The sequence below is a fragment of the Callorhinchus milii genome, unplaced genomic scaffold (assembly GCF_018977255.1).
Source record: "Callorhinchus milii isolate IMCB2004 unplaced genomic scaffold, IMCB_Cmil_1.0 Scaffold1, whole genome shotgun sequence".
Taxonomy (NCBI): Eukaryota; Metazoa; Chordata; class Chondrichthyes; order Chimaeriformes; family Callorhinchidae; genus Callorhinchus; species Callorhinchus milii.
In genome coordinates, this window is record NW_024704742.1 from 14400932 (window position 1) to 14421879 (window position 20948).

Genomic DNA, 20948 nt, shown 5'->3' on the forward strand with positions numbered 1-20948 from the left:
GGCAGATCAATTTTTCGGGGGGAATACTTCATCAAAAATAATTTTAAATAATTGGTCGCTTCAATCTATGACTATTTGTAGGTCACTGCTGTTGCAATTGGCTGCCGCGTTTTGGCCACTAAATATACGGTCAATTCACTTTACAGCACACTTTACAGTGAAGCGCTTCGAGACGCGATCAGGTGGTATATCAAATGGAAGGATTATTATTGTTATTATATGTCATTATTGTCGCCTCCTCTGGGTACCGGATGCCCAATTCAGGTTTAGTGCTTTTAAACCTGTCTTCAAAGAGAGTTTTAAAAACAAACAACCTTTTGCAGATTTAAATGACATTTTTTTAAAAAAAAATTTGACACCCGCCCGAAGTGGATTTTTTCACGCAGTGAAATAATGAAAACCCGCCCAATTGGGCGTGAACCCGCCCCAATCTGCTCACATTGGCGGTGATGCTTCTGCTGGAGCACGTGACATTCGCTGCTCTTGCTGCGCGCGGCGGCGGCCGGAAGTGTAAGGAAGCGCGCGCGTGGGCGGACGGGGTGGCGGTTGGTGTTTGAAGCGCTGCGCGAGCGAGAGAGAGAGAGGGAGAGAGAGTCGCGAGGGGAGGATGAACAGCCGTTTACAGGAGATCAGAGAGAGGCAGAAGCTGCGGCGTCAGCTGCTGGCACAGCAGGTCAGGAGGGGAGGGGCGGGGAGAGGGACACGCCGCCGAGGGTGGGGACACTGTTGGCCACCGCGGGGTTGACTGGGCGGCGGCGGCTGCCGGGGGAGAGGAAGCGGCCTAGGCCTCAGCACACAACACAGTGCTGGAGCGGAGAGGCCGCGCTTTTCACCTACTAAATTAACACAGAAACACAGATGGAATAACCAGAATGCTAATCGTTTATCAAATTCAATGAAACAGTTAAGGGGGTGGGTGGGTGAGCAGGTGGGTGGGTGAGCAGGTGGGTGGGTGGGTGAGGGGTTCAGGGGGTGAGGTGTAGCCTGGTCTCAGGGCATGACTGGGTGTCTTGACACATGCGAGACCCATCACTATACTGAAACCGGACCGTTTGCGAAGGATATCGCTGTCTGGAAAGCTTTCCCGCTGCTCGTCCAGCAATGACTGCGAGCGCTCAAACCTGTAGTCCTGTAGCTCAGTGATTAGAGCCTTCAGCTCGCAAGCGAGAGACCTGGGTTCGATTCCCGGTAGGGTGAAACTTTGGGCAAGTTTCCTTACTCCACACACCTGATAATAATCCCTTAAGAAAAAAAACAATAATAAATTGGGTCACTCAGTCCACAACTGTTTGTGGGTCTCTGCTGTGTTTTGCCCACAAATGTATAGTCAATTCATTTTACAGTATATTCTGTGAAGTGCTTTGAGACATCACAAAGATGTGATGAGGCACTATATCAAATGCAAGGATTATTATTATGACCGCCAAACCTGTTAGGGCTGAAGCTTGCAGGGTTAACAGGACCTGAGCAGGATGGCTCCCAGCAACTGGTCTGCCCTTCCAGTTCAGCTCCAAGGAGACCCCACTTACCTCTCTCTTCCCTCCCCTAAGAAGGATAGTCACTAGTTGGTCATTTAACACCTGATAAGTGCATGTTGGATGGATGGCAAATACCAGGAACTCCCCATGAGCTTCCTGCTGACACATCCCTATCCATTGAGCAATCATTCCACGAGTTGAAGGTCTGTTAACACTTCCAGTTTATGATTGCCCTCTTGGATCAGTTAACACTGATCAGCAGCTACCACTCAATACCAAATTAGGTGGATTCTAAGCCCTGGATATATGAACAGGTATTCAAAATTCAGACTCCCCAAGATTTGGAGGAGCAAACCATTGAGAGCAGGGATTCTTGCCACTCAGATCTCGTTACCCTTTCAAGCCAAAGCCCTAACTGGTAGGGTGGTCCATTTTATAAAACAGAGTGAAGCTTACTAGACATTGCTTTACAGTAGCAATCTATGCTGTTTTAGCTGCTTATACTCTCAACAGTACACCATTGCAGGGGAAACCTTGGGCAAGTTTCCTTACTCCTAATAATAATCCCTCCAAAACNAAAAACAATAATAAATTGGTCATCTTCAATCTACGACTGTTTGTGGGACATTGCTGTGCGGAATTGGCTGCCGCATTCGCCCACAAATATACAGTCAATTCACTTTACAGTATATTCTGTGAAGCGCTTTGAGACGTCTAGAAGACATGAAAAGCGCTATATCAAATGCAAGGATTATTATTATTATGCTGGGTCCCCAAGTCTTGGTTGTTGACCAACCTGAGTTCCACATTCTGGCCACCCTTTGTGTGAAGGAGTTCTTCCGAAACGCCTATTAGATCTACTTCCATCTTATTTATGCCTGCTTGAACCCATCAACAAGTGGAAACAGCCTCTCAACAGCCACATTATTGAATCCTTTCATAATCTTAAACATTGTTATCAGGTTCCTTCTCAGTCGTCTCAATCCAGAGAGCAAAGTTGCAACCTGTCCAATCTTTCTTGACAGCTATCCATTCACCCCAGTGACATTCTTGTAAATCTTTGTTGTTCTTTCTCCAATGCTGCAATATTTTTCCTTTACTATGTGACTTGAACTGTACAGAGTAATCCAAATGTGGTTAACTCAGGGTTGATATAAATTTAACATTATTTCCCTACTTTTATACTCTTCCTCTGGATATTAAACTAATTAATCAATGAAGTACTGTGTTATCCCTAAATTATTGTATTGCAAATGAACAATTTTAGGACTGTAATTGCATAATATGATAAAATAAATGATTGGTGGTACTGAATATTTCTCTAATTCTATTTCATAAGGTAGTTTTAATCAATCGAATCCTTTTATAAATCTCCAGTGAGCCAGCAATACTCAAAATGTCAAAGTAACAAGTAAAAGATACTGCATGTTAGAATCCTTGATGCAGTTTTATTTCTGTTATTTGGCTTTCATAACTGCAGTGAAAATCATACTGAATACTCCAGTGAGTTCCTTATTTTATTATTTACATTTTGTTTTTAATAAAATACTATATTTTGATAAACACAAGGTTAAACAATTCAAGGTATATCTACACTGATACATAAATACACTGAATGAGAAGGAGGAATATTGCATTTGAAATAGAAATGTGTTTTTTAATGGCTAACAATTCTTTGTTAAACTTAAGAGAATTAAAGTGTAAGCTAAACTCATTTACAATTTATATGGTTACAAAAGTTCCCTTTTCACTGTATTTCTGCCAAATAGTTCTTAATTGATTCTATGTCTACTTGTTTCCACTACACTGCCCTACATTGCCTCACTAATGCCTCTCATAGAGTGCCTTGAAGTGTGAAGATGTCATTTATGGGTGTCGTGAGAAACTGGAACCAGCAGCAGTTGTATCTTTCTACCACTAGTCAAGTTGATTATCCTGCTATTGTATGGTTAATCTGTAACTAATTAAAAATAACATGCTGTTGGCCAAAGTTTTACAAAATGGGTTGTTCAACTTGTGCTGCAGGTTTCTACTTATTTGATCTCGGGAATAAAAGGGAAAGGAATTCATTAACCCACCAGTGTAGTTTTAAATTCTGCATTTATATATTTTTATAAATTCATTTCAAAATTGTCTGTGCAGCTTTGTGTAATTGATGCAGAAACTTTAAAGTTTTACTAAAATCTATGTTTCTGTTTCTTAGCTGGGAGCTGAAAGTGCTGATAGTATTGGGGCAGTCCTGAACAGCAAAGAAGAACAGAGAGAGATTGCTGAAACCAGAGAAACGTGCAGGTTGGTGGGAAGGCAGCTAGCTGCTTTTTATTCTTTCAATTTGTAAAATATAATTTTCTCTATAGAGTATAAAATAAATTCCAAATAATATAATGGATTTGTAACTGGTTTAGGAATACTTTCCGCATGTCACAACATTTAGAAGGCAATTCTAACCAGTATTGAATTGCATTTTAAATGCATTATAGTTAAATAACAAAATATAACTGTTGAAAGATAATGTTTACAACTCAACAGCATCCACTTATGAGGAGTCAGCATGACTCAGTTGCTAAAACTCACCTCGGGTGAGGCAGAAGAGTTATTGATTCAAAGTGCAAACAGAGCCTTGACACTCCAGAGTAGTACAGAGGGAGTCTGCTCTACAGATGAGATGGTAAACTGAGTTCCTGTCTGCCTTTTCAGATGGACATTAAAGATCCCATGGCAGTATACAAAAACAGTGTCCTGGCCAACAATCCCCCAGATAACATTGGTTATTCAGTTCATTGCTGTTTGTGGGACATTTGAGTGCTATGCAGAATTTTGTTCCACCATGATCCGGCATCTTACAATGAACTAAATTAACCTTATGAGTTCAGATTTATAAAATTAAGGAAATTTTTTGCCGTATGTCACAACATTTAGAAGCTTTGGTTTGTATCTTCAATGTACTCAAATCCTGGCTTGCATATACAAAACTCCAGTCTGGTGAGCTGGAATAGATTTTTTTAAAACCAACAAGTCTCAAAGGCAGCCTATTTTTGTCTTATTTATTGTGCAGTGATGTTTCTTGTGCTTTCCCTATCCTATCTAATGTATATTTTAAAGGTTATCCTGACTTACCAACTTACCATGCATGTTTATCTAACTGTTCTTCAGTAATTACCTAAGGGTCTCCAACCTAACTGTGCAGTTAAGCACATAGTCTGCTCTTCCAAGTATGGATCAGCTGTTTATGACTTCTATAAAGGTTAATAATCATTTAATAATAACTTAATTCTTGCATTTGATAATAATTCTTGCATTTGATATAGCACCTCATCGTGTAGTCAACGTCTGATAGTGCTGCACAGGGTTTATTGTAGAGTGTAGTGACTGTATTAGAAGTGTGTTAGCCAGTTTGCCCACAACAATATTCCGCAAACAGCCATGAAGTGAATGACCAATTTTATCTGGGGTTTGATGGCCAGAACATCTAAGATATTGTATTTGAATCCAGTATCTTGGGCCACTAATAAATAATAGATACCGTCATCGGAGTGCCTTCAAAGTTAAGACTCGATTCAACAATTTGCCTAATTCTGGATACTGAAGTGCTACATAAATAGAGTAAGTTTAGATCCAGGATTTCTGCCCGCAAGATATTTTTAGTTAAAACATTTTCTCCATTCTGATAGCATGGCTCCATTTTGGTATGCAGTGGCCTCCAGCAATTGTTTCTGTTCATTTGTTTGGTATTTTGTTGATTCACAGAATCTCCAAGCAATGTCTTTAGAAGATTGCTTTTACAGACATTTAGAAGTCAGATCAAGTTTCTTGCTTTGTTTCTGTAAGTGTAGTTGGATGATTTTGCACAAATGTGTACAATTTCTTTTTTGTTATTACGGATACCGCCACTGAAATTAAACAAAATTATTACAGTAGATAGGATTGTCTGTGTGTATTTGTGTTGTTTTTGGTTTGTCAACTTTGTACAACATATTTAAATGTCACGATATGTATGAAAGAGTACCGGCCTGCTTCATGCCCCTCACCCTACCCACCCCACCATCTTTCGGCTCACCAGGCTTTCAGCCATTCTTCCACCGCTCTCTGGAATTTCCTCTCTTGTCCTTCAAGGCACGTTTCAAAACATACTTTTTTTTACCGCATTTTGATCTTTCCCCTCCCCACCCTCAGCTTGGGTACCCATCCAGCAGTATGAATGCACTTTGGGACATCCTCTTGACTTGAAAGGTACTATATAAATGTATATTGTATTAACTCACTTGCTAGTGGGTATGGTTCATCACAAAAAACACATGTAATTAACTATGATTGGCTCTAAATTGAAAGTCTCAATCAGGGAGGCAGTAAAGGCTGGGCTGTTGTACAAAATGTGAATGCTAGGATATTAATAATAATCCTTGCATTTGATAGCCTCATCACATCTTCGATATGTCTCAAAGCCCTCCACTGTTCTTCCCCCTACCTCTCCGACCTCCTAACCCAGGGTGAAACCTTGGACAAGTTTCCTTACTCCACATGCCTATTAATAATCCCTCAAGAAAAAAAATTAATAAAATTGGTCATTTTCAATCCACGACTGTTTGTGGGACACTGCTGTGCACGATTGGCTGCCGCATTTCGCCCACAAATATACAGTCAATTCACTTCACAGTATATTCTATGAAGTGCTTTGAGATGTCTAGAAGATGTGAAAAGCTCTATATCAAATGCAAGGATTATTATTATTATAACCCCATATTAGCCTGTCCACTCCCTCTGCTCAGCAGACACCAACCTGCTTCAGGCCTCTCGCACTTCCCACCCCACCATTGGTGGTTGGGCATTCAGTATCTCTGCCCCCACACTCTGGAACTCCATCCTGCAATCTGTCTCCTCACTCCTTCGCTTTTCTCCTTCAAGTCCCATCTAAAGACCTTCCTCTTTGGCCAACCTCCCTGCCGCCCACCCATCCTGACCCCAATTACCAGCTCGGGTCCAAACACCCTGACTGCAGTGCCTTGGGACGTCTTTCCGATGTGAAGGGTGCTAAACAAGTGTAATTTGTTGTTTCTGTGTAATCATCCATAATATCAAATGTGACAATTCTAATTATTATATCATAAGACCACAAGATGTAGGAGCAGGAGTAGGCCATTCTGCCCCTCGAGCCTGCCCCGCCATTTAATAAGATCATGGCTGATCTTCTAACCTAATTCCATTTACCCGCCGTATCCCCATATCCCTTAATCCCTCTTTTAGAAATCTACCAACCTCAGTGTTGAATATGTTGAAGGACTGAGCATCCACAGCTTTTGGAGTAGAGAATTCAAAAAATTCCCTACCCTCTGAGTGAAGAAATGTTTCCTCAACTCAGTTTGAAAAAGCTGACCCTTAATGTTGTGACTATGACCCCTAGTTGTAGATTCTCTAACCAGGGGAAACAGTCTCACGACATCTATACCCTGTCAAGACCCTTAAGAATCTTATAGGTTTCTATAAGATCGCCTCTAATTCTTCTATATTCTAAAGAATATAGGCCTAGTTTACTCATCCTATCCTCATAGGTCAACCCCTCGTCCCAGGAACCAACCTCGTAAATCTACGCTGCAAGTATGTCCTTTCTTAAATAAGGAGACCAAAACTGCACACAATATTCACAATATCACTTGCTTTTAGAGCGTTTTTTTTTGCAACAGCACATTTTATGTTGCTACAAATAGTTTCAGCAATTAAAAAAAAATGTGGACTTAGACTGCTTTTTTGATAAAAGGAGTGAACACCAACTTCTGTTCAGAACTGAAAAATAAACATGTAATTTGCTGCATCTTTTAAAATGCTAATTCATGAAGAAGCACAATAACAGTCAGTTATTTATTGACATTAAAAATGTAATGGCATTTTAATGTCAGTAAGCTTTTGGACCTTGCACACCTAGTTCTGCTTTGCACCAATTTGAAAGAGATTATGTTATTATCCATTGTTGCCAATTTACAGTATTTTCAAAATCACACCAGTCTAAAACCAATAGATAATAATAATCCTTGCATTTGATATAGAGCCTTATCACTTCTTCGAGACATCTCCAAGCGCTTCACAGAATATACTATAAAGTGAATTGACTGTATATTTTGTGGGTGAAACACAGCAGGCAATTGTACACAGCAGTGTCCCACAAACAGTCGTGGATTGAGTGACCAAATTATTTTAAATTATTTTGAAGGAATTATTACCCCCGGAAAAGTAATCCGCCAATCGATTAACAACCAGGTTCCTACTTACTGTTAGGTAAGCAGAGGCGTGCGTGTGGAGTAAGGAAACTTGCCCAACGTTTTGCCTTGCTGGGAATCAAACCAAGGTACTCTCGCTTGCGCATCGAGTGCTCTAACCACTAAGCTACAGGACACCATAACTTTGAATTTACTTTGGGATGTCTTTCAGAAGTGAAAGGCGCTGTATAATTGTAATGTTGAGTACCCATGCCTTCTATTTTTACTTCCCATATACAATACCTTGCAATTATCTATATTAAATTGTATTTGCCAGTCATGAATCCATGCGCATATCCTATTATGTCTTACCCGTGATCCACAATGATATCAGTTTGTGAAGTCTTCCATGTGGTATGAAGATGAATAATACTCTGGGGTGATATCCACATGGCACAAAGTGTATCGCACTTTGACAATGGAGCTTAATTTATATTAATATGATATAGTAATGCATAACAACCAATTTGTACACAGCAATTTCCTACAAGTAGTAGGAATGTCAATTATATGCATGTAAAAATCATATCATAGAAGCTACATTTTTTGGATACAGCATTTTTTTCTCCTCTATTGTTATAGTCCTCGAGGATGAAAATTACAATAAACTTTGCTTCAATAATTTGCATTGATGGCTGATCGATGCAACTTTATTAAGTAGTGAAAGAACCTCTAATTTAGCCCAAACCAAACCATTTTAGATTTTGATAAATTTTTGTTTCCTTTTTTTGAAGGAGCAGACTGTTTTGGTGAGTATGTTTCCAAAACAAAATTCAAAACTTCCTCCAATACATTGGTGGAGAATGCAGCTTTAATATTGGAAATTCCTCTTATAGGCAGAGTGCAAAACCAGTTTGGTGATTGTTGGATGAGTAAATTCTAAATGTTACTTTTGACCACTTTCTTTCCTAGAATCATAGACATTCATAAATTTCAATCAGAATAGAACCAGAACACCTGTAATTGCAGTTCATGTCCAATTTAAAGTACTGAATCCATATTAAAGCTCCATTTGTCCCTTATAGTTTCTTTAATTTGTTGTTTCCATTTTTTATGTATGTGTTAATATTTTGCAGCCTAAAATACATAGTTGATACTGATATAGTTATGCTGAATTAATTTATAGAAAGGAGACTTCAACTATAGTGGCTAGAGCATAACTAGAAAACATCCCTTTTGGGAGGGAACATTTTGCTTATGCATTATTTTTGTCAATGCAATTTGCATGAGCATGCAAGGGAATTTTTTTTATATCTGTTTGTTTTCCAGGGATTTCCTTTTAAATTTTTTTTTACTGATTTCAGGGCAACATATGACACATCTGCACCAACTGCTAAACGCAAATTTCAAGAAGAAGGGGAGGCTGTCGAAGAAGAATTTGATGAGTATAAAGTAATTATGTATTTTTTTCCTTCCAATTCCAAGTCAACATGTGCAATTTCTTCTGTCCAGTGCACCACACATGGTAGAACCTTATGATCAGCAGATATAAAATGTTTACCTTGTGCTTTTAATCTTATGAAATTAATATAATTTAGAATTTGTTTTATGACATTTGGAATTGTGATTTCTATCAAAAACAGTTGATGAAACATATCCAATGGCAAACATCAATCAAAAGTTTATTACACTAAATTGGGTAGTTGAGTAATCTTTCTTAACCACAATTTCGTAATGAACAGAATCAGTATTTGCATCTTTTTGATGTTAATAACAGGATGTTGCAAACAGCAACTCCTGATGATAATTTTTAAAAATTGTTGTATAAATATTACACCGACTTATGGGAACTCTGCTTCAATGTAATCTACTTCCAGTTGGAATGGTTCAATTTCACAGCAGTACTAATAGTCTTCAGCGGAGTTAAGTGGATTGTGTTTGATTTGGTGTGGATTACATATCCACCAGTTTTTTCTTTCTTCCAGATATCAACATAATAATAATAATCCTTGCATTTGATATAGCGCTTTTCACGTCGGGAGGACATCCCAAAGCGCTTCACAGAACACACTGTAAAGTGAATTGACTGTATATTTGTGGGCGAACGCGGCAGCCAATTGCGCACAGCAATGTCCCACAAACAGTCGTAGATTGAAAATGACCAATTTATTATTGTTTTTGGTTTTGGAGGGATTATTATTAGGCTCTGTGTGGAGTAAGGAAACTTGCCCAAGGTTTCGCCCTGTCTGGAATTGAACTCAGGTCTCTCACTTGCAAAGCGAGTGCTCTAACCACTGAGCTAAATATAAACATAGTTTATATATAGCTAACTGCATTGTGATTTAATGGAAATAGTCAGCTGAGCCTGCATACTTTTGCTGTAGAAATATGTAAGAGTTAACTTAATGAAGCTTATTTTAATTGTGTTCCCAAGTGTTGACTCTCCTCAGCTTCTGAATTCATGTGAGTGTTTTATTTTGTTGACAGGATGAAGTGGTGGAAGAAGAAGAAGTGAATATGGCTTATAATGAGGAAATTTACAAGGATTCCAGCACATTTTTAAAGGTGAATAACTCAATCAGATTGGAATCTTTTCTATTGCACGAGACCACTGGTAACCTGCACTGTATGCATCTTGCACTGTTAATTGATGTTAAATGACTTTTTGAATTATTTCCTTTGTTCATATTCTGATTAGAAATGGTATAATAATTGGAAATTATTGTACAAAGATTTTAAATGTACTTGTAAAGGTAACCATGGAGATAAACCACCATGGTTACCATTTAAATACTGTTTATGCTGAGCAAATTGTAAATATATGTTCTTATCTGCAGCTTGACTTGCTTCACAGGCAGTATCTGGCATGTTTGCCTCACCTTTGCATTTACCCTCCAGCTTACTGCAGAGAGGCAGATCCAGTGAGATTGGAGAATCAATTCTGCAATTATTTTAAGAACTTATCCACATAAATAATTAGGTTAATGTCTTTTGTGACATTTATGTAAAGGTACAATCCATATTTTACGTCATGTTTATAAATGGTAAAATACTGAGTTAATGTTTAAAGTAGCAGTCAATGATTATGGGGCTTAGTTCTGAGCTCCAATAAATTCATGTAATGTTTTATAAAAATGAACTGTTAGCAGAATTAACTCAATCCTTCTTTGTGAGTGTTACTCAAATGCTTATTGAGTATTTAAGTGTCACCTCCATGCTACAAAATTTGAAGAGGCATAAAACATTTTCCAAGCTCAACAAAAGAGTCTAAACCCTTGATTCAACTCTATTCTGAGTACAAAGATATCCAAAACTGAACTGTATCTCTTATAAGGATGGCATGGAAAAATCAAACCATTCATGGTTCAAGCCCTTCAATTTCACTTAGCAAGGCCAAACCCACTACAGATAACATTGAATAGACAGTAAACTTACTACAACAATCAGCCATATTATTAAGACCGTTGCTCAGGAGGTTGACCCTAAAGAAGGATCAACATTCTGAGCAACAAGTTGAGATTTCATGATTTTCCATATGAAGTACAAAAGAAACTTTGGTAAGGAGGTTGAATCGTTTTTAAATAGCTATGAACAGCACCAACAAATTGAATGCTATTCCGGATATGATATGTAAAAGCAAACCTTAGAGCCGATTTTAAGGCGTCTGATGAAGGGAATCAGTATTCCTTTTGTGTTATGTGAGGATTTACCCCAGAAGTTAGCCCAAGGCTAGGTTAGCAACAGGAGATAAGCATAGGGAATCCTTCTTCCTTATAGTAATGTCATCTTACTTGCAGCCTTGTGTTTAGTAACATGAAATCTACATGGGCATTTGATCCAATAGCCCTTAAGCAGGTGGGATTTTGTCGAGTCCTATGAGAGAAACTGCAAGCCGGAAATACACTGCAAGAGCAAGTTGTGTTCTACATTTCATGACATTTTTCCTTAATTTCATGGAATTATAAATTAACATTTTGGCATTTGAATCTAGTTCAAAATAACAACGTAAGAACGATTTTGGAATATGCAATTTATATGATCCTAACATGATGCATATGAAACTGCTAACTGTTCCCCCTTTTTGGCATCTATTTTTATTATATTTTGCTAGAAACTATCAACCTTTTGAAATGGATGTGAATTGTGCTGTATTTTAGGGCAGTCGTTTTATCCCTTTGAAAACAAAACAGTAGATTTTTCAATTGTTCCAATTCTGCATATGGTTGTTGGGTGTTGCATTGTTTGAGGTTAAAATTGATTCATGTGCTTTCCTTGAGCAATCAGAAACTAACCTCCAGCTCCACAAACCTTGCTGTTCAAACAAAATAAATGTTAGGATGACCATATCTATGATGGAACTCATCATATAATAATGATAACTATTGATTATGAAAAAGTGGTTTATCACTACATTGAAACATCTCTAAGCACTTCATAGTACTTTACTATAAAGTGTAATGACTGTATTTTGAGAATAAACAAATAGCTAATTTGTATACTAATATGTATAAATTTGTATTATATACTAATTTGTATACCACATGAACAACCATGAAGTGAATAACCAATTTTATTTAGAGAATTGTTAGTCAGGATACCTGGAGAAACTCCCCTCTCTTTTCCGATAGAGTCATGGGATCTTTAACCTCCACCTGAATAGGTAGATAAGGCCTTGGTTCAACATCTCATCCATCCCCTTCGACAACACAACGCTCTTCAACACTGCACTGAAGTGTCAGCCAAGTTCTGATCTGGGGCTTGAATCTATATTCTTCTGATTGAGGCGACTGAACTACCTACTGAGCTCGGAACAGTGTTAAATGGCTGAATGGTGATTCCTGTTCTGGGGATTGGTACTTGAGGCCGGTAATCTCATTTTTCAATTGTAATTATCACCTATATACAAAAGGGCCTATCGTTGATTCTCTTCAAACAAAGTGGTGATGGAATTTTGTGAATTTAAGTGTTAAATGTAAATGTTTTATTGCTAATTTCAGCTGGTTCAAATTCAGCTGTACCCAAATGCATACTCTGGCCTTCCCCAAGCTTTTGCTCTTGCCAACCTGCACCCAATACTTATTTGGATTAGATGTGCAGATTGCATCCCTCTATGGGGAGAGAGTGAACCCTTCTTTCCAAATAAAGGCAAATTTTATGCATATGATGGACTCTCAGTAGTTTTTGGATACTAGAAAGCATGGGTTTCGTCATATAGACATCTGGCTGACCAAAAACATTTATTGCTTGTGTGGTGTACTTGTGGTCTTGATATTCCCTTCTCTGATCAGGAACAGAGTATGTGGACAGTACACCTTGTACTTTTAAATCTGTTTTTCAGTCAGTCCAAATCTAGGTTATATTTTGAAATTTACTTCCATCTTCAAAGTAGAGGATGTAAGCAGAAAAAAGAAGACATGAAATCAAAATTAAGGAAAGATGAGTCGTAAATAAGAGCTCCAATTGGATTAAGTAGAAGAAAGAATAATATTTAAAATTTTAAATCAGAAATAGGAGAGAGAATGAATGGGCAATGAAAATAGCAAGAGGCAAAATTAATGAGAAGATTGACATTCCTAACATCTATTTTTGACTGAGCTTTAGTTTGGACTTAAATTATTGAAATAACGTCCTGAAACCAAACTTTTTGATCTGTAATAACATTTCATCCTGAAATATTAGCATTCGTTTTGCTGTCAAGGTGTGTGAGGTGAAAACTTACAAAATTGAAATTTTGCTGGACTGCTGCAGCCTAAGCGTTATCTTTGCTTTTGTAAATTTTTCCCAGAATCCATCATTATTTGAAATTAATATTTCTGATTGAATCCTTGTGTTACTTGTTCGGTATTGCATTCATTTGCACTTTTTATGGGTTCTAATGCTTAGTCTATGAGAATACAGGTATAAAACAATTTTACAGGATTGCTTTCTCGCCATTTATGGGAATAACTGATTATGTACACTCTTTAAACTAACAGATGTACTCCCTTCAACTACACGCTACTGAAAATTAAATGCTACATATCTGACGCATTCCATTACCCTTATTTAAACATCACTTTATTTTGTGCCTTCGCCTTGCTTCCTCCCTTTCCTCCTTCAAGGCCGGTCTCAAGACCTTTCTCTTCGACCGTGCCTTCAGCTCCCCTCTCGACTCTCTACCCCCTTCTCTCTCCCTCCCTTCCCTCCCCTGACCATTTCCCCCCTGCTCGGGTCCCGACCCAACTGTCCAGCGCCTTGGGACGTCCTCCCGACGTGAAAGGCGCTCTGTAATGAGATCTTGTTGTTGTTGTTGTTTGCTTTCTCAACTATCTGGGAACACTGTAGCAGTAGTTTCAGTGGTCTGTTTACCAAACCCCACATTTACCAAATTTCCCTCAGCACATATTCCACACTCTCATTTCTATGCTAAATCTTATAACTAGGGTCGTCAGTGGTAAGTTGCACCTACCACCATTCTGCCCACACACACCCTCCACAACTCGCTGCCTCACTTGGCTGGCTCCGGCTTCCTGTTTGTCTATCACCTCTCTCCACCATTGGTGGCTGTGCTTTCAGTGACTACGCCCTGAAATTTTGGAATTCAATCCGTTCGCCTTGCCCCCTCCTTCCCCTTTTTCAGATCACACCTGAAGACGTTCCTTGTCAATTGTGCTTATGGTCGGATTCCGCCACTCTATTAAGCGCTCTCACGCTACCATGCGTGAAAGGCGCTACATAGATACAAGTTGTTATTGTTATTTGCATTCTTACTGAAATCCCAGATTAACATATCGATTAACATATGGTACATATCAGGTTTATTTTACTAACTATCTGGAGTAACCTGTATATATCTTTTATTCCAGGGAACACAAAGCCTTAACCCACACAATGACTACTGCCAACATTTTGTGGATACTGGTCATCGTCCCCAAAACTTCATTCGGGATGTAGGTAAGTTGAAGAAGTAAACAAAGTCTTTGATAAACATCTCTGAATACAACAGATGTTCTTATGGATGAGGTATATTGTGGGGAAACTACAAAGATAATCTTTGAATTTAAATTATGCTACCAGATTGCTATCAAAGAAAATTCTTCCAAAACATAACTGGAAAATAATCTGAAACATATTACAGTTCATCAAAATACTTCAGTGATTCTAAACTATCCCACCTGGTTTGAACATATGTGCCTAATCTGGATGAAACCTTTTATATCCAATTGTAATATGTTTGAGATGCTTGCATGAAAATCTGTTATTTTGTGTGCAGTAATGTTTCCCAATTTGTGACAAAAAAAGCTGTACTAGTTTGTCTATTTGTCAAACAAGCCAGCTGAGTGCTGTGGAAACGTAATGGGAAAATGAACAGGTCTGCAGCAGATTGTGATGGACAGGTTATCTCCATAGACCTCAGTGGAATGCTTGAATAATAAAATGACAGTAGTTGCAAACAGACTTCTGCATAGGACTCTGATTCACTCTTTATTTGGGATAGTGGATGCAGCACGAAACCATACAGAGCAGAACTTTGCATTTTAGATTCATAATCTGTACAGAATTCCCTTTCCTTGGTTAAGAAGGTAAAATCACACAGGGTTTCTGAAAGTTGTTCAGTCATCACTGCTTTTGTGTGGACATTGAATGAGATCTAACATTCACTATGGTGGCAGTCTACGGTTAGGATTATCAAAGAGTTATCTATTTTCAGATGGATGCCAGGGTCATTCAAGGAAATGAAAGAGGATGTATTTTTAGGAGGTTCATAAACATAGGAGGAATATTTGAGAACTGCAGGAAAGCAATAGTGTAGATGGCAGAAATTCTCACCTCTTTTTGAATAGTATCTTGGGATCTATACAACAACAGCAAGATTACATTTGTATAGCGTCTTTCATGTCGGGAGGAAGACCCAAGGTGCTGGACAGAGTACAGCATTTCAGATCTGAGCTGGGGTTGGGGGGGTAAGGGAGGGGAAGGGGGTGTCCAAGGCATGGTCGAAGAGGAGGGTCTTGAGGCTGGACTTGGAAGGAGGCTAAGGAGGGGTGAGGCGGAGTGACTGGGGGATGGAATTCCAGAGGTTGGCAGAGTGGCTGAAGACTCTCGCGCCAATGGTGGGGCGGGTGGGTTGGGGGACGTGGAGCAGACCAGAGGCGGCTGAGCGGAGGGAATGGGCGGGTTGGTAGGGGGTTAGGAGGTCACAGAGATAGGGTGGGGCGAGGCCATGGAGGGTTTTGTATGCGAGGACAAGGATTTTGAACTGGATCCTCTGAAGGATAGGGAACCAATGGAGTCGGGCGAGTGGGGGAGATGGGGTCACGGAGTTTGGTGCGGGAGAGGACACGGGCTGCAGAGTTCTGGATTATCTGCAGCCTGTAGAGGGAGGAGTTGGGAAGGCCGACAAGCAGGGTGTTTGCATAGTCGAGCCTGGAGGTGATGAAGGCATGAACAAGAGTTTCAGTGGCCTGAAGAGTGAGGTAGTGTCGGAGTCGGGCGATGTTATGGAGGTGAGGGAAGACAGAGCGGGTCATGGCTTGAATGTGGGGGAGAAAAGACAGTTGAGGGTCGAACAAGACACCGAGGTTCCTGACTGGCTTGGTGAGTTGTAGTGTGCAACCATGGAGGTTGATGCAGCCAGAGCCTGAGGTGCGGAGGCGCTGGCGTGAGCCAATCGGGAGGGCCTCAGTCTTCTTCACATTCAACTGTAGGAAATTTGCCCTCATCCAGGACTTGATGTCCGACAGGAAGTCTGTCTGTCAGGATAGCAGTGGTCCTGGAGTTGAGGGTGGAGGCAGAAAGATAGAGTTGGGTGTCAGCCACATGTGGAAGTTGACCCCATGTCTGCGGATGATGTCACCAAGGGGGAGCATGTAGATATTAAAGAGGAGAGGGCCAAGGACAGAGCCCTGGGGGACGCCAAACGTGACAGTGCGGGGGCTGGAGGAGAAACCGTTAGAGGCAACAAAGTGGAGATGGTGAGAGAGATAGGAATCGAACCAGGCAAGGGCAGGTCCGTGAAGACTGAGTAAAGCGGAGAGGCGGTGTATGAGGATGGAGTGGTCGACAGTGTCGAAGGCGGCAGAGAGGTCGAGGAGGACAAGGAGGCAGAGGGAGCCCTGATCACAGATGTTCAGAATGTCATTAGTGATGACGGATTGGAGGGGTTCAAAGGGGGAATGGTGAGCGAGAAAGGAGTGGAGCTGGAACGCGACGACTCGTTCCAGGACCTTGGAGAGGAATGGGAGGTTAGAGATGGGGCAGTAGCTGGAGAGGAGGGATGGATCCAGGGAAGGTTTTTTCAGGATGGGAGTGATGACAGCTGTTTTTAGGAAGGTGGAAACTGAACCGGTGAACAGGGAGAGGTTGATGACATCGGACAGGAAGGGGGCAAGAGGGTGGAGCTGGGAAACAAGGAGAGATGGGGATGGGATCGAGGGAGCAGGTGGTGGGTTTGAGTTTGCGGGCAGTCGTGATGAGGGAGGAGAGAGCGATAGGGTCAAAGGAGTATAGGGGGATGGGTGGGTGATGAGGGAGAGGTGCTGTGTTAACGGGGCTGAGGTGGCTGAACGTATCCCCTCAATTTTAGATTCGAAGAAGTCCAGCATTTCCTCACAGTTGGCATTTGAGGAGAGGATGGGCGAGGTATGGGAAAGTGGGCGGAGGAGACGGTTAGTGGTGGAAAAGAGAAGCCAGGGGTTGTCCTTTGCCTGATGGAGGATTTGGCGGAGGCAAGAGCGCAGCGATAGATCTATAGGACCTTTGACAGGTGATATCTTGGTTTAATGTCTTATCTAAAACACAGCAGCTGTTACATTGCAGCGCTTTCCTAATTTTGCAATTGACTCAGCCTCGACTACGAGCTCAAGTACAGACGTTCTTAAACCCTACAAGCTTCTGAAGTTGGCGCAAGAATATTACCAATTAAGTAAAGCGACACACAGGTCATATCTCACAAAGTTACCAGACAACTTAGAAAGATAACTAAACTGGTGCCTGAAAGCTATTCAGTGGATGTAATTTACATCTAAAAACATTTTGAAGAACACAAGGACTCATGGAAGTTATGACAAATTAGCTAGGTTGATTAAAAATTAGGTAGGTAATCATAATAGAAAAGACTTTTCTCAGGAACTAGAATGATGAGAGAAATTTAGTGTTATGTTCTCGGTTCCTTATTCATGATTCTCAGAAGTGATTTCAAGGAATGTAGTTGTAATATAGATTCTGAAATTTATTACTGTCAAACTGCATGACTGGATGTCATAAGGAAGAAAAACTCTTCAGAAAGATTTGTACAATTGAACAGATGATCCAATGAATGACAAATGGATTTAAATTTAGTTAAGTGTAAGATAAATAGTTAAGTGGATACTAAAGATTCAGCTTTGGGTGAAAATATTTGATATTGTACACTTTCAACCTGAAACCTTTCATATTTTTGCAGCTTCTGTTGTTAAATGGATAATGAAAATGTAAGGGAAGCTTCAAAAAGAAACCAATCCCATTATAGAAACAATGAATGTGAAGGTGTGTGTTTTATGTTTTTTCAGAACAACAATAGCCAGCTCTTTGCCAGCCCTGAAATGTACATTTAAACTTAAAATCACTTTTTGTTTACAGGCCTGGCAGACAGATTTGAAGAGTACCCAAAGCTGCGTGAATTGATTCGATTGAAAGATGATCTGATTTCACAAACTAACCCTCCTCCAATGTACGTAGTTCATTCTGGAGATTTCAAAGTTACATTTCTGGCTGACAGTACAAATGTATCCTGTGTCAGTGAGTGATTACAATAGGAAATACCATAAACTGCCGACATCAGGCTCTATGCATCGTATCGATCAGAATTTCAGCACATTCGACTGAGATTGCTCCTCAATCAATATATGTAAATATAGTTATGTTATCTATTGTATGTTATGGGTACTGTCCAAATGCATGTGTAACAATCTTATGGAAAGTAACAATCTTTTTAATGGCCAAGATTTTGTCAATGTATTGACAGCCAGCTAAAAACTGATTTGTAAATTTTTTTTAGCTGATAGACAAAAATGGGCATTTAGAAGACATTTTTAACTAGCATTAATTGATAGTATGTCCTCTCTTTAATTTTTTTAAAAAACTCAACAAATCTCTTAAATTTTTTTTTGAAATTTATTTCTAAAATGTAAATTTATTTAAAGAAACTAGTTCTTGATAACTCTTTGATCTCATTTCTAGTCTCTATGAATACCTCTGGTCTTCGATATTAACTTTATTCTTTTGTAACTAGGTATTTACAAGCAGACCTGGAGACATATGATGTTCGAGAGCTGAAATGTAAATTTGATGTTATTCTGGTGGAACCACCATTAGAAGAATACTACAGAGAAACTGGAGTAACAGCCAATGAGAAGTGCTGGACATGGGATGATGTGAGTTCATTATAGATTTGCTTTACTTGTTTTACTTCAGTAACCTACCTTTCTAAAACAAATCCATCATTATAAAAAAAATTGTCCTTTATCCTAAAGCACTATTAGAAACTTCTAGACCAATCTATAAGCAACAGTAAGATTGTGTTTTGTTTTTAACAAGGTTCTGAGTGAGTTGGTAATGGTCTCATCCCAAGGTCAGAAAGTTGGGTGTTCAAGTCATGCTCCATGTCAAAACTTAAGCTAGTGAATAGGAAGTTTAACGGAGGTCTCTTTTATAAATGCAAGTTGTCATTGTTATAAACGTGGTATGACATCTTGTTTGAATGATCCTTATTTAGATATGTTGATAAATTGCTAAATGGATCACAGCTTGTTATCGTAACATCTTTCAATCAATTAAAATATGATCAGTGCCAACTATATTTGGCTATTTTAGCTTGGTCAGGGTTTGGGAGGGAGATATAAAGAAGCAGCAAGCAGATGTTTTCGAAGTATGAGTCTTTCTCAATGTGGAGGATATCTTTTTTTGGGGTCAGCCAAAAACCAAGGTTTTATCCACATGGAGAGAGAAAGATTGATTCTCTCTCCAAGTCGAGGAAACTTCTGTTTGTTTGTAAGAACATAACAGAATAGAAATAAAATGAGATGGGGCTTCATAAAAAGCAAGCAACTGTTTAACTTTGTTAAAAAATTACAATTCTGCCCCATTTTCTTGAAATCTATTTCAGTGACCGTCCAACTCACCCAACTTTTAAAGCCTGCCTTGAGACTTATTTTTTTGACAGCAATTTTGGTTGTATTCTTGCCTCCTCACCCTCACCCATCCAGTTGTGTGCATGTATATAAATTGTAACTTTAAATCTATAAAGGAAGGTTGTTTTCAAATATGTTGCTTTAATCTTTATATTCATATCCTTGATCCTCTTCACCTATATCTGCTGTACAACCTTAATATATAGTTGCCCACAAGGTATTACAATGGTCTTCAAGGCAATGGCATTAGCATATTAAAATGTATGGTTGGATTAAGAATTCCTTTATCAAGATCCCACTGATATACAAGATCTAAAACTTTTATTTCCTTGTTTTTAAGCCACTTGTATATTTTACATACATGCATCTGTTAGTGATCAGATGGCAATTTGTACTTTTGCCAAATCTCATGTTCAAAAAGTAAACTTTAATAAGTGATTTATTTAAAACTCACTAGAGCAAAACCAAATTAGAGAATAAACCAATTCTATAAGATCAAAACCCCTTAGACAGAGGTAGTTCAAAAGGGAGTATCAACAGGAAGTGACCTAGTTTGAATTATGAGAAGAAAACACAGATGTGGCAATGCACTCTAATTGGCCATTTATATGCAATTATATATGCTAATTCAATGTGTTTTTTTATGCTGACTTAACAAAATTTGCAGTATGACTGCAGTTTTAGGATGGTCATATCCAGTGTTTTCACATCACCTTGGCTTCGTACAGGCTGTCCTATAACTGGAGCTGATTATAAGTAAATTTTAAATGTAACATTTTATTCATTATAACTATTCAGATAATGTTATTAGAGTTGGTTGCCCTGCTTGTTTAAACAATTAGCAGCACGATCAAATCATAATGCTTGTTAAACAATTAGCAGAATGATTCAAATCATTATAAAAGCTAACCATGGTACAAATCAATATTGGAAGTTTGAAAGACAAAGTAATTGAAAGAAGGTTAAGTTTATTTACCAAATTTCATGGAGTTCAGAAACAAATAAAGAACAAATGAACAAAATAAGCAGAGATGTAGATAGGTTCAGTTGTTGGGCTATTATTAACTAATGTTTATTATGGATACATGTAATGGGATGGTTTAGGAATAAAGAGTGGGAATATATGCTGAACA

The 20948-nt window shown here is 39.0% G+C and overlaps 1 protein-coding gene across 3 annotated transcripts in view; it reads left to right on the forward strand.

The window, feature by feature from the left end:
• Window positions 1-457: 457 nt before the first annotated feature.
• mettl14 (methyltransferase 14, N6-adenosine-methyltransferase subun) overlaps window positions 458-20948 on the forward strand; it is a 29768-nt gene continuing 9277 nt past the window's right edge. The window contains exons 1-8 of one of the 3 annotated variants that reach the window (XM_042339844.1): window positions 458-510; window positions 3682-3770; window positions 5226-5301; window positions 9031-9118; window positions 10154-10231; window positions 14512-14599; window positions 18266-18356; window positions 18918-19059. In XM_042339844.1, coding sequence (XP_042195778.1) covers window positions 10184-10231; window positions 14512-14599; window positions 18266-18356; window positions 18918-19059 — 369 coding nt within the window. In that variant the 5' untranslated portion in view covers window positions 458-510; window positions 3682-3770; window positions 5226-5301; window positions 9031-9118; window positions 10154-10183. The other 2 variants (XM_007891503.2, XM_007891504.2) reach the window with 2 other exon arrangements.